We start from the raw sequence: 17,310 nt of genomic DNA, 5'->3' as shown, positions 1-17,310 counted from the left end.
TACAATTTACAATCAGTAAATGGCATGAAGAGAAAGCTGCTGCTCTCTACCAAAGCGGAAATACTTACTTGATCATGTGAGGCACGGTCACTTTGGAGTTTTCCTCAAAAACACTTGTCATCAAGCCATTACAGCGAATATTATCTATACACTGTGGAGACAAATGAAGGAAAGGAATCATTCCGTCAGATCATGAATGTCCACTTTTACCAAGTTTTCAGAGTTTAATGGGAACAAATATAAATCTAAAGATATTAAAAAGTAAAATGTAGGAACTAATGTAGCATGACATGCTTGAATGGTGCTAGCCTGTTTGTGAAGAACTGATGTGGGGAAGAGAAGAGCTCAGCCCTTGGGATCTGCACTACAGTCTGTGTTTGTTTATCTCCAAGTCTTCTCAACACCCAGCGGACAAATGCTATTCTCGTTATTCTGAGGTTGCGTCTGCATGTGTTGTTTTGTGTAATACCTGACTAATATCACTGGTCCAAGCTGCCTTCTCCTGCCGTGAAGGTGACAGCAACACCACGGTGAACGCAGGCAAGTCCGACGGCTCTACGACCAGCTTGAAGTCCAGCTGACCAAACACCTGCCCACCAGCTTTAGCTGTAACACAAACGGAATTATTCTTCAGATAAAATGAATGAATAATAAAGTCAAAATGACATAATTGTGCTCATCCACCACACACGAGGACAGAAGGTTAATTAACCAGAGTTGCTATCTTCTTTTCCACATCCCTGAAGCAAAACAAGGGCAAGCATGCACAAGCATGTGACCGCCCGCTACCTGTGTGTGTGTAGTTATAGGTCTCCACAGAAATAAAACACAGGAAAAAAATACAGGTCTGTGATGTTTAAAGATCAAAAGCTGACATTTACAGGGGTGGGCATCTGATATTTAAAGGGAAGTGATTTCTTAGCACTTATGGTTTGACAGTTAATTAACCTTCGTGACGAGGAAAGTGTTTAAATAGACCAATAAGAGATGTTGGCGCAGGAAGCGTGCTATTTCCTGCCATAAACTCACACTCCTCATCATTGGCATCTGGTTCTTCTATAAGAGTGCAGTCGATCAGGGACAAGACTCCACCTTGCTGCAGCAGTTAAGAGACACAACGAAGAATTACACCAAAGGAAACAACATCCATTTGGCTAAGCTACACACACAACAGTCACCTTAAGAAGGTGCAGCTTTCCTCCAGAGCTGCGAGTGCAGATGAGAAAGTGTTTGGTAAAAAGAAAACATTGCCTTTCTCCTTCTTTCTTCAGAGACAGAGATCCCAGACGGACCTTGCTGAGCTTCCCTCGCTCCACTGATGGCAGCTGGATCAGAGAGCCTGTTGAGCAGGAGGGTCACAGGATTACCTTTCATTTCATTAAGCTGACACTAAGCTGCGGGCGGTGTGCAGCCAGCATTAGCAGCGGCCAAAAGATGTGTGAGGAAACATTTAAGACAAATGTATGCACACAGACTTTCTAGACATGTGTCCTGTAGTCAAAGACGACTGTAAAAGACGCCGGGGATTGGAGTAAGCAGGTTGATTAGACTGACAATATTATTTTTAAACAGTAATAGGTAAGAAACATTTCATTGTCTTTTTGTCATCGGTGTTTTGGTGAGATTTGAGGACTAGTGTTTCGAAAAGGCTCTCACTTTTATACAGGAAAAACAGAAAAGTTCCACATTGTACCGATAGTTCTCATCCAATTCCACTTCTCTTAAAGCAGCCCCCAAGAGTCAAATACAAACAATTGAACATCTGCAGGTTAAACTGAGTCTGAGTTACTACTTCACACCGAAAAAAAAAAAAAAAAAAATTCTGGCCGTTCCGCTGGATTTGGCAAGGTGTGTTAAGTAGACTTTGTATCTTAGTGGAGGTTAAAAAAGGCACATATAAGTGTGAGCCATTTACCAAGGCACCGCAGCAGTCTTTTCCAGGAAAACAATGTGCCAACCAGCTTAAGAGCTTTAGGAATTTGACAAAGAGCTCAAGAAGGCATTTACCCAAACTTCCAAAGAAGTTGATCTGGACTGTGGGGGCTCTAGATAAATGTGACCCTCAGAGCGACTCACAGGCTTTGCTGTCTGCAACCTGTGGCTCCACAAGTTCTCCAAGTACACTCGTGAGGGATTATCAGACTTTGGCAGCTTGAAGAATGTCTTTGCAATTTGAATTTTAATGTCTTTTGTGGCTAGATCTGAAAAAAATCTAACTGGGTGAGATATAGAAAAACTAGAATTGCGTCGAATCCACCACTGGTCCATGCAAATACCATAGGAACAAACCTCATAAATTATAAAAAAAGAAAAAAAAATACACTAATATTGTTAACCCCTTTGTGTCATAAATCAGTAATTTACTACAGTACATACCATTTAATCCAAGACTCCACATAATTTAGCATTACCTTGATTGGAAAAGCACTGAAGAATATTTTTCTTTATAATTGGAAATTAATTCTTGCATGAAAAAGTTATAAATAGACTGTGCATGGATTTGTTTCAGGTGTAAAGCAGGATTTGTTAAAGTCCCCCATGACAATATTTTTTATTCAAAGAAAAGTGCCAAGTAGTGTTTTAATTATGATTGTGAAGTTTTTAACCAAAATCCCACAACCTAAATGTCTTAAAAAGGCATTTTTTCCTCTGTTTCCATAATCTCCTCTGAGGGGGCGTGGCTTTTGGTGCTGAGCTGAGCAGCCCCGCCCCAAATCCCCCCTGTCTGATTATGATAGCCTTTCTGCAACAGTTTGATTGACCGATTTAAAAGGAGAAATACTCAGAAATGCAAAAACGAAAGGATTTTGTATTACATTTGTTCTCTTTCATAAGAAAAACACCACGCATACATGTTAAAAACTAAAAAAACAGGATTTTCATCGGAGGGGGATTTTAAGGTAAACTTACCCTGCCTGACAAAAGTCTGGCTGGTGTCCAGAAGGATATCACATCCCTCAACTATCATCCTCTCTATGGCCAGGTTCTTCCGGATGTTTTCTGTGTCGCTCACCTCATCGTGCATCACTCTGAAAATCCACAAAAACAGATTATTTTCCTTTAACGCTTTTAGGTCATAAGCACTAACGATCCTCGTACATACCTGGACAATTCCTCCAATTTGGATTTAGCAAATTCCAGACTCTTACGCTCCACATGTTCGTGCGGAGTGTGGGCTAGTAATTCGTGCAGGGTGATGATGTAACGAGGAATCTTTTTGGGGGGAAAAGAACATCGTTAAAAAAAATGGTTAATTGAAATGTGATTTCATATGATTCCACTGCTGTTGGGTTTACCTGGAACATGGGGTACGTGAGGAAGGTCTCCAGCATCCGTCCCTCACAGGCCGCGTTGGATTCGTACTGCTTCAGCAGCTTATCAAAGTCCCTGTTCTGCTTACAGTTGGCCAAAACTTGCAGGCTGTACTGATGGTTGCGCACAAACTCCTGATAGATGTTTAGCATCGGCAGCAGAATGTCAAAGAGGTCGGCTTGAACAAAGGAAGACACAAGACAGATATGTGAGTATTTTGCTTTAGTAACTGTTCTTATACTGTCTCAACTCTTCTTTACACTAAAAAATAGATAGAATTTAATTTGTAAATATAAGAAGATGACAATGATTGCTCACTGTTTATAGTCTATTTTATTTAAGAGTTGTGCTTTTGTATTTTGTAAGAACAAAATTCAAAAGCACACTAATTTAGTGGGTTTAATAAGCATAAAACACAAGATTTTAACCAAAATAATAATTGATTATACAAAAAAATGTGGTTGATTAAAAGTCTACACTCATTGTGAGCCTAAAGCAAAAAGTCAAGTCAATATATTTAACCATCAAACTCGTCTCCTTTTGAATTTGTCAGAGTAATTTGCTGCCTGATCTGTCTCCTCGTTTTCTGTTAAGAGGCATGCGGTTTAGGGGTGACATTAGGGGGCATCTGCTGGCCCGGGTGGTCACTGCCTGTCGAGACAATGAGACTGCCAGCACCAGATTAAGATAGGAGCACATGCGTGTGCATGACTTGGCAGCGTGACGTTGAACTCTGACGTCTGACTGAGAAACGTGGAGGATCACCTGAGTGTGCGCCGTGTGTGAGGTCAGGTGACAGCTTACCCAGCACCAGGGTTGGCCAGTTGACTATCCTTGCCTTCAGGCCCTGGTGGAAGATCTCGTGTAGGAACATGATGGTCTCACTGAAAACACACACAGTGCACATGTGTGCTAAATATACTCAATTCCTTCATTAGAAGCTTAGAAGTCAAACCTATCAATAGGCTTTAAAGAGTGATTTTAGGAAATGATATATATAAATCTGTGGGAGGAAGTAGCACTTTTTAAGATCCTTTCCAATTCCTATTCCTTTATTTGGCTCTAACCATTCTAAATCGCAGTAATCAGTGTGGATGTGAGGGTACACGCGGGTCAGGAGGCTCTTTAGGTGGGCCACCCCCTTCAGGAATTGAGTTTAGCCTGTAACAAGATCACCTACTGTGATGCAGCATCCATGAACCACCACCTGCTTAGTTTACACCCAAACAGCCCACATTAAGTCAACTGAAATTTAAACGAAATGAAAAATTAATTTATATTTTTTTCTTTTGCCAGATAATACAACAGCATGAAGCATGTGCCATGTTAACAGCTTGGTAAGTCTGAGCAACACAGAGGGTGGATTATAGAAAAGAAGAAAAAAAGAGTAAAAAAAAGAACCCACGAGATCAAGATACGACACCATTGTGTGTCTCTAACACTCCAACGCACAACAAAGGTAAGAAATTACATTCAGAGGTAACATATTGCTCCAAATTTCTGCTAAAACTGCCAAAAAATATTATTTTTTTTTAACCAACTTTGCAAATGTCCAGTCCAAATCTAAATAAATAAACATTTCAGTCTTAAAGTTAGCATGCCGTCTGTGCTACCAGTCTATGCATCACGTCAGTTCCACAAAACTTAAATATTAGTCAGTAACATTTTTAAAGTAGTGTTACTACACTGTTTTGTTACACTTTAAATAACCAGGTATAGTTTCAAAAACTAATATTGCTACTGTATTTTAATGGTTTTTGACCATTTATTCTTTGTTTGTATGATATTTGCATTGTTGTCAATACTGGCCAGTGACTTCTGGCACCAAGTTTTGTTCACTTTGAAAACAAACACATTTGTCCGTCTGCAACAATGTTTTTTAAATGTAAAAAGACAGAAATCATTGCAATACCTGTACATCAGCAGTTATGTTAAGGAAGATGAAATAGTAATTATTAAATCCACAGCGCTGGTGCATGAGCTGGTTGTACAGGTACTACCAACCAAAAGTTTTAGAACACTAACCCAAACACTTTGAGCACTTTATTTCTGATTGAACTCTAAAATAAAAAATTCAAGCAAAAAATAAAAAATTGGAGACAAGTTTTTGAACAAATTTAGTGTACAAAATGTAAAAAACAAGCCCAAACCATGGCTACTTTTTATAGTTATACACATATAATATTTTAAGTAATTCAAATGAAAACTACCTTTGAAAAGCAATTTTCTTGTGCAGAAGTTTCCCAAAAAGTTTGAGACTTGTGGTTTGTTATGCTTCCCCTCGTCTGTGCAGCTCATCCCAAACAGTTCAAAGAGGTTCAGATCTTTTTATAAGATGAACCTCTGACTGAAGAGGCGCACGCCAGAACTCACCATCCTGGATTCTGCAGCAGCTCCTCTTCCAGACGTTTCTGAACACCTTGTGATAGTAAAAGAAACTCTACTCTCTGACACTTTGACTTTATTTGCACAATTTCTTGGTACAATTTCTAAATATTTGAGTGAAGTTCTATCTCTCTTTCACTGCTAATTGTCAGAAAAAGTTAGAAAAATAAGTTATTTTTGTTCCATTTTATTATTTCACCAGACTTGGACTGGGAGAAATAACTTGGATAATTGGGGGGTTGTAAAACTTTTACCTGGTAGATTTGTTGCTCTGAACAAACATGCGTTTGAAGCTTTATGAAGTCATAATTTGTGTTTGTATGATTGTTTGATTGTGTGGATGTGTGCGCTTGTGGTCAAAAATTGATATATAGTATTGCTTGTGTGTGCAAAAATCCAACACAAGACGTTCTCAGTGTCAATCTTTTTGATCAGTTGGTGGACCAAAATTTTTATTCTATATGGCCAAGAATCCAAAATCCTGTAATTGTAATTTATTAAGTTATTTAAGCTTTGATTAAAGTCAAACTTTCCCCAAAACATTTTAAATAAAGATAACAAATAAAGATAAATTAACATTTTTTTTCACAGATGATCTAAAATTATATTTTATCATCTAGTAAAACTATACTTTTCACATTAATAAAAGCAATTTATAATTAATCAGACATGTTAAAATTAGGGGTTCCCAGTATTGCATTACTCGTTAATAATTAATTAATTATAGACAAATTAGAATTTTTTTGTGTGTGTTAATCTTATTTTTTATTTTTAACTATTGTTGTGTTCTCAAATATGAAAAAGAAAAGGCACAACTGTTAAATTGCATGAACGTTTGATTTGAATTTAGTTAAAGACTTGTCTTACATTGCTCTCGGTGAAGGCCTGGTGTCCCTGTTCACTGCTGTGATGTCATCAAAGTGTGACATTGAAGTTCTAAACAGAACTAACCAGGAATGTGATGAATATTTGATGAACTGATTTCTATAATCCATCCAGATCTGTCTGAGACAGAATTGATCTATTCTATTAAAAACATAATCTCAAAATGAGTTAAATGGATGATAGATCTTGAAAAATACCATTTGGATTGAGACATGGTAGGTTTATTTTACTATAACATAAAACGACCCAATTTCATCACAGCAAACACACATGTGACAGCAGAAAAACACGATCAATCCATCATGACAGTCCAGTGTGTGAAACCATGCGGTGTCGTAGAATCTTCTGTTTGTGTGATTTTGATGTGGAAAAACAACAATGGGTTGAACTTTATGAAGATAAAATGTCAATAGATTTGACATTAATTCTTGTTTACTTGTTTGTACACATTTATAATTTACATTTCTTCAAAGAAATTCAATGATTCTGGAAGACTTTATCTGCACTGTTCAGTACAAAGTATTTATTTGAGTCAAACTGGTCAGTGAATCAGATCGAATAGGTTTGTTTGAATGAATCAAGACTGACAAAGAATCTGATTGGTAATCACAAATAATGATATGAATCGAATCGTCATCAGCACTAGTTGAAATGTTTAATTATTCCTTTATTTTTACAAATTAGTCTTTTGCTTTTTTCAATTTGGCTTAATGCATTAATTGGATAACTATTTTTTTTCTCAAGATTAAAGTTTAAATATACTCTTATGTGATATTTAATTATATTGTATAATCTGCATCGTGGTCTTTAATTTGTTGTTTAAAAGATTAAAATGAAAAAAAAAATTTTTTTAGTCACATAAAAGTACATTTCCGTGGATGTTCATACCTGTTGAGGAAGATGCTGCTCACATCGTCATGACTGATGGGGGGTTTTTTGGAGCTGGCCGCCATTCTTAAAGGTCGGAGGAAACAATTGACTAGGATAGAAAGCTGGTGGACATACCTGCAGTCAGAAACAGAGAAAATACAAACAAAATCAATGAAAAAAAGACATTTTTTTATCTGAATGTACATTTCAGTACTAGATAAAGTAGAATATTATAATATTACATTAGTAGAATTTTAGTAAAATATTATATTTGTGTTTCTATAGATACCATTTATTAAAAAGATTCAGAATGGTAAAATTTTATATAAATATTTTGTTAACTCTCATCTGTTTACTGCCTTTTACAGTTTTTTACATTTATTCTATTTTTAACTTAAGCTATTTTATTTATTTTATCACATTTGTTTTGTATTTTTAATTATGTCTTGTAAAGCACTTTGTGGTTTTTACTTATGAAAATTGCTACATAAATAACATTTCTTCTTCTTCTTCTTAATTTACACCTATGAGTTACTGAACCTTGCCTTTGTGTCCTTAAATAATTCAAGATTAAGATGATTTTGTGTCACAAACCTGTGTCTAATCCTTCTCAAAAGTTCTTTATTTGTTGTCCATGTGATGCAGCTTTTGTAACTGTGGCTGATTTATGGTAAAAGTTAAGATTTACCGTTCTCTATGCTCCTCAGCATGAAATATGAAGCCATTCAAATCTGAAGACAACTGCACCGAATTTAAATGTGAAACATGACAGCTCACAAACCGACTCTTTGTTATTCCTGGTGTAAATTGCCACTAATTTGCCTATTTTCACACAATACTGCATCTTAGTTACGAGTTGTAGAATACAGTTTGTTTGTTTCAACCGGACAAAAAAAATGAATAATCTATTCAATAAATCAAACCATTTTGATTATTCTTTGTGTTTTTGCTTTAATGAAACATTTCTGAATATATGGCGAGTATGAGATAAGTTTTATCTTAAATGTATCTTTAAGTCCCACTCCGATCATCTTTTGATCTATTTTAAAAGCGTTTCCGGTGGTCTTTTAATTATGATTGTGCCATTTTCAACCAAAATGTGTCGTTTTCTAGGATATAGTTTCTGCAGAGCGGCAATAGTTCATTGTAGATTCACCTCTAAGCTGTAATAATGGTGCAGAGCAACCCCGCCCCCTCTTCCCCTGCCTGTTGCTGAGCTCAAAGCAGGGAGCTTGTGGCCCGCCAAGTGTATTTTATATCCCACAAATAAGCTCTTTTTCAAACTACATTTTTTTCTTTTGATCCTGATACATGATTTAAAAAAAAAGAAAAACTTCAGAAATGTTATATTGAGCTTAATTTTCTTAATACATGTCTTCCATCATGAGAAAAATCCCACAAGAGCATGTTAAAAACACTATTTTCATCAGCCAATCAGCATCCTGTTTGCTCCTAGTGGCTATAGTCAATCAGTGGCTGGAGTCGCATTACAACTGAAACGGGGAGTTACTAAGAAACTACATCAGAGGAATTATGACAGGAATAATCTTTTGTCACATACTAGAATAGTCCTATGATGTTTTTTCTGTTTGAATTTACTTTTCACTCACTGATGGAGAAAATCAGCATCTAATAAAAACTTAATGACATGAAGAGAGAAACTATAATTATCCTTAACCGATCAGAAACTAGAGAATAAATGCTTCCTAAGTGAAATAATGGCGCCAAAGGGACAATGGGGCTACAGTCTGCGATGCTTGCTCTGGGCAAAATAGATTTCCATACTCAGTCTCTGCCTCCACCATGTTGAAGACGATCTGGTTCCTCTTCCTCATGCTCTCAGCATGAGGGGAGCAAATGTAGTCCTGAACGATTATCTTCCATTTCCTGCGACAGAGCCAGCCTCGCATGAAGCTCTGCACCTGCAGATGCAAAAGGTCACAAACGACAAAATCTTTACATGGATGTGCGGCACGCAGAAATGCACACATGTCCAGCTGATTCGTTACCTTTTTAATCTTCTTGATGTCGGGGTCGTCGTTTTCGTGGAAGACATGATAAGGTCTCATGCGCTCCTTTGTTTTGTTCAGAGCCACAATCTTCAGAGAGAAGAGATGAGATCAGTGATGAGATAGAAGGAGAGAGATGATCCACCCAGATTTTTGATTACTTCTTTAACAAAGCATGTTTCTGTAATGATGAAAAGTTATCCTTTTTAAGGAGGTTTCTGTCCAAATATTGCACCCTATTAAATTTAAAAAGATTTTTTTAAAACTATACTGGAGTTTTTATTGTAGAAAAACAAAATCTGTTCAAACACAGACATGATTTGAAGTCTCAGCCGTATTAATGGACTGCTCAGAGCATGCTCAGTGAATCGTTTTCAACAGATTGTAATCAGACTTTCTTGTCACTAACAAACAGTTGCCTTCATTCAGAGAAGTGAGGGGCTGGCTCTCTGTGCATTGCAGATAGAAAATTAAGGCTTTCAAAAGCAGCACAAGTATTCACACAATTTCCAGACTTATTTAAAGGTTAATCATTTTTTTAAAAAAAGTATTGATTTATCAAACTATCAATTATTTTAAAAATGCTTCTAGTTTTTAAACTGAAAGTGGGAAAATATCAAAAACTTCACAATAAAAGCCTCAAATATGTCTGTTTCTGTGATGTCATCACCTCCAGCATTACATTACTTTTACCCGTTTAGTTTTACTTTTCTACATTGCCATATCCTTGCATATTGAGATAAAAGCAAAGTTGTTTCCAGACACAATTCTTCATTAAAGCCTTCATCGGAGCCATCCTACAAATGGAAGAGCAACTCCGCCGAGGGCTGACAGTTACAGTAGCTACTGGGTTTAATTATTCATAAACACTGAGCCACACACATTAGCGAACAAACACAAGCGTAAGATGGATTGCAAACAGCACAACAGCTCCTAAAGTTTAATCCTTTTTTATCATCAGCAGTCCAATTACACAGGCAGATGTTTTCCTCACTGCCTCCAGCAAATGAGATCATATCTCAGCTCACAGGAAGGAAAAATGTCCACCACACTTGTTGCTCCAAAAAATACTTTTTCATCCTCAAAACCAAAATTGCACATACAACCAACTGCATGTTTATTTAAGCAATTATTGACACAAATGAGTTGGGACAAACAACAATGGGAATGTTAACAGCTGTCCACAACACTAAGCAAACAGCCCTGGAGACAGCTGCAGCTCAGACCACAATTCAGTCGCAATCAAGTCTCTGTGCATCAAGAAGGGCTAGCAAGCTGCCGTCTGGTCATTCATGTGGGACATCTGCAGAGGATTTAAATTGGGGAACAAAAATATAAACGTTTTTCCCTGTACATACAATTGTTGAGTTGACACAAATCAGCAATTCAGACACAAAACTCATTACTTTTGAATTTTTTTACGAATTTTTTTGGACAAATTTCCCAATGTAAAACCTAAAAAATGTAAACATTTTATGAAGACTATTTATGTATCCACTGTGTTCTGAAGTTAAAAACTTGGAAAAATAAAAGGGACAGTCCTACAAAATGGCAAACGCAGTAAACAGTGAGTAATGAGGAATTCAGGGACAACCTGAGGCTATGTCCAAATTCCCACCCTATTCCCTACCTACTAAAAAACTATATAGTGAGGACTAATAGTGAACTGTATTCTAAAAGCAATTCAGACACTATGCTCTCTCCTTTTTTTTAAACATGTATTACATGACAGACTTTACAAAGGGAAAATCGAATCAATACGTACATTTTAGAACATCTATTTATGACTCAACTTTGTTCTGATGATGAAAACCTTAATGCCTTTGTTTAAAAAATACATTTAAATAATTTTTCGCAGAAATTGTTGAAACCAATGCATTGTGGTCTATATTGTAGTAATGTAGTGAGGTTTTTTGCAAAGACTTCAGGGAAATTTCTTGGGCACTCAATTTTGGAAATGTAGATTCAGATGAATCGCATTTGGTATGAACGCACATTACTCAGTCCAGTTTTCAATATGCAGTCAATGCTATTTCAATTAGCATAACTAATTCTATATACGTATATTTTTCACTGATAGTCATTCATGAGCATATTTTTTAAAAGGTGATCCACAAGCTTGCAAACTCTTGCTTTTTTTGGAGAAAATATTCATTTTGTTGATATAATTATTAAAAACTAATGGTTTGTGGTTTGTCTTTATTGGAAAAACAGAAGACTCCTTCTGCAGAGGTCTGTTGTGTTTTATGCGCGAGCATGACGGTGGATTTATGGCGCACTGACAGCTGCTCAGAAACGGGCCGTTTTCAATAAGCGTGGCTGTTTGCAGGAGGCTGATGGTGAGCCTCTATCGAGCGCTGGGCTTCTCTTCCTACACTCAGAGGTGACTGAGCACCCTAGACGCCCACTTCTTCACTGCCATAAGCACAGTCATGAGAAATCACCCGCACAATGCAGACCTATCGGTATGCAAGTATACATAGGTGTTAACATATGCTTCTTCTTGGATCTCTCTGCATCTGATTCATGGCTGGAGAGTAATCAGAAGAGTGTGTGGGCAGACTGGGTAAAAGAGTGGATGTTAAAGTCGACTGCATGGAATTAAAAAAAACTCACAAATAAAGAGCATATTTTTCAGGGGAACTAATATAACCTTTGCTACAGAGTTTACCTGCTCAGTATATAAAATATGCGAGCTAACATCTAAATATTTATGATTTCTATTTTGAAAAAGCATTTTTCTGTACCTGCATTCATTTTTTTTCTTACTTGCTTTGTGTTTTTATGCAAGGCCTCATGGTCACTGGCTGTCTGGAAAAACTGCAAAAATGTTTCTCTGAATTTCCAAAAGAGTGTAATCATATTCTACCTTGTTAATGCCTCATCCTCCTAGCTGCTTCCTGATCTATAATGCGGTTCAGGGGCGTGTGGGAGGAGGTCAAGAGTCCTCCTGAAATGGCTTTCGCAGTTGAAATCCTTGAGACTTGTGTCTTGTTTGATTTGGTTTTGTTGTGATTGGCCTCTGTAATGGAAAGTTCCTAAAATTGGTCCCTCAGTTCCATTCAAAGTGATTTGTACATCAAGCTGTAGCGGCGGAGGGAGCAGAGACGGCAGCGTCTCTCTCACAGCACAGCCTAACCAACTGTGCAGCAAAGGGATTGTTTTAATTAAAAGCACTAAATCAGACAGAGAAAGGCTGAAATGCTGTCTGCTCCGACGTTTCTCTTCAACAAAACCCCTTCAAGAATATTCATGGTTTGGTGTAAACAAGAAAACAATGCAGTGAGAGAAAAGGGAGTACAGTTGCTGACTTGAAATGAATCGGGTGTACAGTACTGACTAAAACTAAATTGGTAGAGTTATTCTTCTGAGATCCATTCTGTGTGTGAGGGAGGAACTCTGTACCTCTGACTTGAGCCTTTCGATTTCGGTGTCCTGATCCTCCAGCTGAGTGCGCAGCTGATTAGCCGCCACCTTCTCAGTCTCCACGATTTGAACCAGATGAATGTATTTCTGCATGAGCACTTCTCTCTCAATGATGATGTCAGAATAACTAAGAAAAGAACAAAAAAAACATACTCAGAGTAATGCAAAGCAATACAAAACCAATACTGGGGATGTCAAAATATCACAGTACTTGCGTTTAATTAATTACAGAAAATATATTTTAAAATCCTGCTAATCTCATTTTTAATCTAGAACTATTGTCGTGTTCTTAAATATGAAAAAGTGTTTATTTGCATTAAAACATTTTTAACTCAGATGAAAATGTGGTCCCACTGTATGTCTTGATGTCTGTATACCGCTGCGTATGTAGCTTGTATGTTCCTGCTGTGATGTCATCAATCCACAACTTTGTAGTTCTTCACAGAATTAATCAAACAAACACACAACGCCACAGCAATGATCTATTAAGTAAGGGATAAAGTCTGACAAGTTTGCGTTATCATAAATTAAAGAGGTAGGTGGAGAGCTGATGGCATGGGACGGTAAACTTTGAAATTAAGTATGTCAACATGTATTATGGTACTATTACAGAGTTTGTGGTCAATTTTTTTTGATTTTTTGGAATTTTTTTGTTCTTGTTCTTGCGCTTTGTTTTTTCTTAAATGTTTAAAATTGAAAAATTTACCCCTTGTTAGTGTAAAAGTAAAGTTGGAAGTCTGTTATCTTAAGAAAACTTCATAAAGTCAGTTTTGTTGTAACTGGATGTGTTACTGAAAATAATGAAATGAATATATCTCAAAATGAGGATTTTCACATCCATTTTTGGGTTTAAAATAATTACATTTAAAATCAATTAATTAATTACAAGTCATGATTAATTAAATGCATGACAGCACTAATCATTCAATTGAAAAAATGATGGAAAAAAAACAGATTGTTCTTAACAACAGGGGCTTCCTAACTCAAACAATAGGGAAAAGTTTTAAAGTCAGAAGCTGAAAGTTAGTGGATAAAGTAGCAAAAAGGCACAGTATCATAATAATATTTACATCACTTCAATGCCTTCAGAGTAATCCACTCTCCAGCAGCTCCTCTGTACTTCTGCTCCTATGTTGCTTTCATATCAGCTTTTAATTTTCTGTATAATTTTTATTTCTTGTAATTATTTTGTAAAAAAACTTCAGAGCATTTTATAGATTTAGTATTTTGTGCTAAATTAGTGTTTTGACTTCTTTTTTCTACAGGGTCACACATAGTGAATAACCAAAAAAGTTGTTAAAGTATATTAAAGAAAAATAGTACATTGAAATAGTTCCAATTCATTAATAATAATAGTGATAAAAATAGATTTTTGAGCTTTGAGTCAACAAGCTGTGATGTGTTTCTACCACGTTTTGTTTTTTATTTGCATACATTTTCTGTTTAGCTTCCTATTCTAACCTACCTGCATAATGTGTAGAACAGCTTATGTTTCAACCACTGGCTGTATATTAGAACTGGACTGAGTGAGTGTGACCTTTGCCAAAGAAGCTGACTTTTTTCCAGCGCCAACAAATGAAGTCATTTCAGTTACAATTTTTTTGCGATACCAACGGCGCCACGTTTGCACTAGAAATAGTCAGTAAGCAGTGATTGGTCCGAGTCGGTCTGAGTCATCTTTTCCATGGCAACCATTCTCTCCAATCAGGAGTGAGCTTGTTGGAAGTCCTTGAAAGTGGGCTACACAAAAACTGACAGTCAAATGATTCGAAACATTCGATTAGAGGGCAACATCCTTTTATTCATGCATCTGATTGGTCAGTTTATAACTTGAATAGCTTTCGATAAAGAAAAAATATATTTAAATTTTTTTTCAAGAACAAAAAAGATAGCAGAGCAAGAATGGTTATTCTGAAAAATATGAGTAATAGATGTTTATTTCTCTTTATCGAAGTCTATGAGATTTGGGCTTTTTGGACTTCCTATTTGGAACACTGGAGGGTAGGGAGGCAGTCAGTCCAGTTCTCATTTACAGTCAATGGTTCCAACTGACTAGTTTGAGGTTAAACTCCTTATGTTAGTGTACAACTCCATTAAATTTCCCAGATGTGTCATAAAAAAAGAAGACCGCCCCCATCACATCACAACTCTCACATTTGTGTTCCTGAATGTGTAGCGGTTTAAAGCAAAAATAATTTAAAGAAATGTGCATAAAAAACTGAGAGTGTTAAAGGATGCTCAGTAACTGTTGTCAGACCAGTAAATAAATTTTCTTTAGCAAAGTTTGAAAGGTCAGAGTTACAATAACTCACACAGTCGTAAAAAGCAAAAAACAAGAATACAACACGATTTCAGCTCCTGGTGGAGTGGATGATCAGTAATCAATATTCAAATAAATGTAAATTTTAATAAACAAAAATTCTAATTAAACAATTAACCTCCAAATAAAAAAGTTTTTGTTTTTGCAAAGCATTTTCAATTCTGTTTAAAAGACTAACTGCATTATTTATTGACTGATAAATAGTGATTTGTTTGTGTTTTTAAATCTGTTTTGTGTTTGGATTTGCTCAATTGTTTAGTTTTACTGTGACACTTTGGGACTTTAAGTAATATTTGGTAATAAATGAAGCATAATCATAATCTCCAACACCTCGGTTTAGGAGTTGATGAGGTTTTCCTCGATTACCCAACAGGGAAGGGCAGTTTCACTGCTGGATTTGCCCCTACAGGACGTGCTGTGTGTACCTTGCCTGCTGGATGGCTTCCACCCATTCGTCGCACTCACTCTCCTCGTCCGTCCTCAGCTCCAGAGGTTTCTGTCCGTCGTGGCCAAACACAATGAGGAAGTAGTGCTGAGGAGACAGAGATTGGCTGCTTTTTACTTGCTACTAGACAGGACATATGTTTTCCCTGAAAGACCAACTCAGATCATCTGTTGATCTATTGAAAAGCAGATTTTTAATCATGATTTTGCTGTTTTGAACCAAAAGTGTCTTTTTCCACTAGTTTTTGCTGAGTGGCAGTAGTTAATCATAAATTCACCTCTAATGTTGGGAGGGCTGTTGGTGTGGACTAAGCCCGCCCCCACTTCCCATCATCCATCTGTTTACACCCTCTCCTGCGGGCATACAGCCCTTCACAACCCTAACCTATAATATCAGAGCTATCCAGCTTTACAGCTTTGAGCCAAATGCCAACTCAGACGAGGAAAATGAAGACGTTTGTGGATGTAGTGGAGCAGGGAGCTTGTGGCTTGCCGTAGGACAGAGATGTCAAACTCAGTCGCACAGAGGGTCAAAATTCAAAACACACCTTAGGTCGTGGACCGAACAGGGTAAACATTTATAGAACACACAAACACTACATATTTTAAAACTTTAAAAACGTAACTTTTTAACATAACTATGAATACAAAAAGGCAGAAATATTATTCCACAATAAAAAAAAAACTTTAAATAACATACTCTCTATAAAAATACATTTTGTCAAAAATAGAAATAAGGCCAAGATAACATCAGACCATTAATAACAATAAAATAAAAGGGCCGAATGTAACTACCCACAGGGCCAGATCCGGCCCCCGGGCCTCGACTTTGACAGGTGCTGTAGGAGCTTCTTCATCACACCTACAAGCTTTTTCTATCAGTGTTTTTTCATCTGCTCATCATTCAAAATAATTTTTAATCTTAATTTTCTTCACATGTCCTCCATCATGAGTAAAATGCCACAGAAACCTGTTAAAAACACCAAAAATACCATTTGAGTCTTAGAGTTGTCACATCCTGCTTCCCTCCTGCATAAAAGTATCGAGTCCCCTTCTTAAAAAAGGAGGTTGCAAACAGACAGACAGGATAAGGAAAGGTTTGAGACTCAGCAGTCATTTGTTCACTGAAAAGAAGCATCAAGCCACGTCTGCGTCTCTGTTCTCCACCAGCTTATTATCGTCACCATCAATTAGCCGGCTCCGTTTCTGTCTTACCCCTCAAACGCATTTCCGCTTGTCCCTTATTATCCTGACAAATGAAACCACCTATAAAATACTTTCCTGTACGCAGACACTTGCCAGCACAGGCACAACTACAGGACAGCACTGGGCCTCATGTGAAGCGATAGAGGCTCTTATTTAAATAGTCATGTCCCGGGGCACTGGGTTAACAGAAGAGCTACTATTCTTAGTCAAGAAAAACAGAAAGCACTGAACTCGGCATGGATTTTCCCTTCTCTTCTCCTCTTTTCAACCATCCACTTATTTTGCTCCCTCCTCTCTGTTTGCACTTCACCTATCATCCCACTCCACCTCCTCTGTCCCGCTTCACCAACATCCTCTCTTCTCTTGCTGTCGGAGCCCCATCCTCCTCCTCCTCCTCCTCCTCCTCTTCTATTTCCACATCCCTTTAGACTTTTATGTCTTTGTGTCTCTCAG

The 17,310-nt window shown here is 37.0% G+C and overlaps 1 protein-coding gene across 3 annotated transcripts in view; it reads right to left on the bottom strand.

Annotated features, from left to right (window-relative positions):
• rasgrf2b (Ras protein-specific guanine nucleotide-releasing factor 2b) overlaps positions 1-17,310 on the bottom strand; it is a 52,288-nt gene that overhangs the window by 16,905 nt on the left and 18,073 nt on the right. For all 3 annotated transcript variants that reach the window (XM_024275897.2, XM_036213632.1, XM_024275900.2), the window contains exons 2-14: positions 15,633-15,739; positions 12,867-13,014; positions 9,462-9,551; positions 9,238-9,374; positions 7,471-7,587; positions 4,117-4,196; positions 3,297-3,490; positions 3,104-3,213; positions 2,911-3,029; positions 1,179-1,339; positions 1,030-1,096; positions 470-606; positions 69-151 (exon numbers count right to left, since the gene is read on the bottom strand). In XM_024275897.2, coding sequence (XP_024131665.1) covers positions 69-151; positions 470-606; positions 1,030-1,096; positions 1,179-1,339; positions 2,911-3,029; positions 3,104-3,213; positions 3,297-3,490; positions 4,117-4,196; positions 7,471-7,587; positions 9,238-9,374; positions 9,462-9,551; positions 12,867-13,014; positions 15,633-15,739 — 1,550 coding nt within the window. The remainder of the gene's footprint in view (positions 1-68; positions 152-469; positions 607-1,029; positions 1,097-1,178; positions 1,340-2,910; positions 3,030-3,103; positions 3,214-3,296; positions 3,491-4,116; positions 4,197-7,470; positions 7,588-9,237; positions 9,375-9,461; positions 9,552-12,866; positions 13,015-15,632; positions 15,740-17,310) is intronic.

The sequence above is a fragment of the Oryzias melastigma genome, linkage group LG9, assembly GCF_002922805.2.
Source record: "Oryzias melastigma strain HK-1 linkage group LG9, ASM292280v2, whole genome shotgun sequence".
NCBI lineage: Eukaryota > Metazoa > Chordata > Actinopteri > Beloniformes > Adrianichthyidae > Oryzias > Oryzias melastigma.
This window is presented reverse-complemented; position numbering and strand designations above follow the sequence as displayed.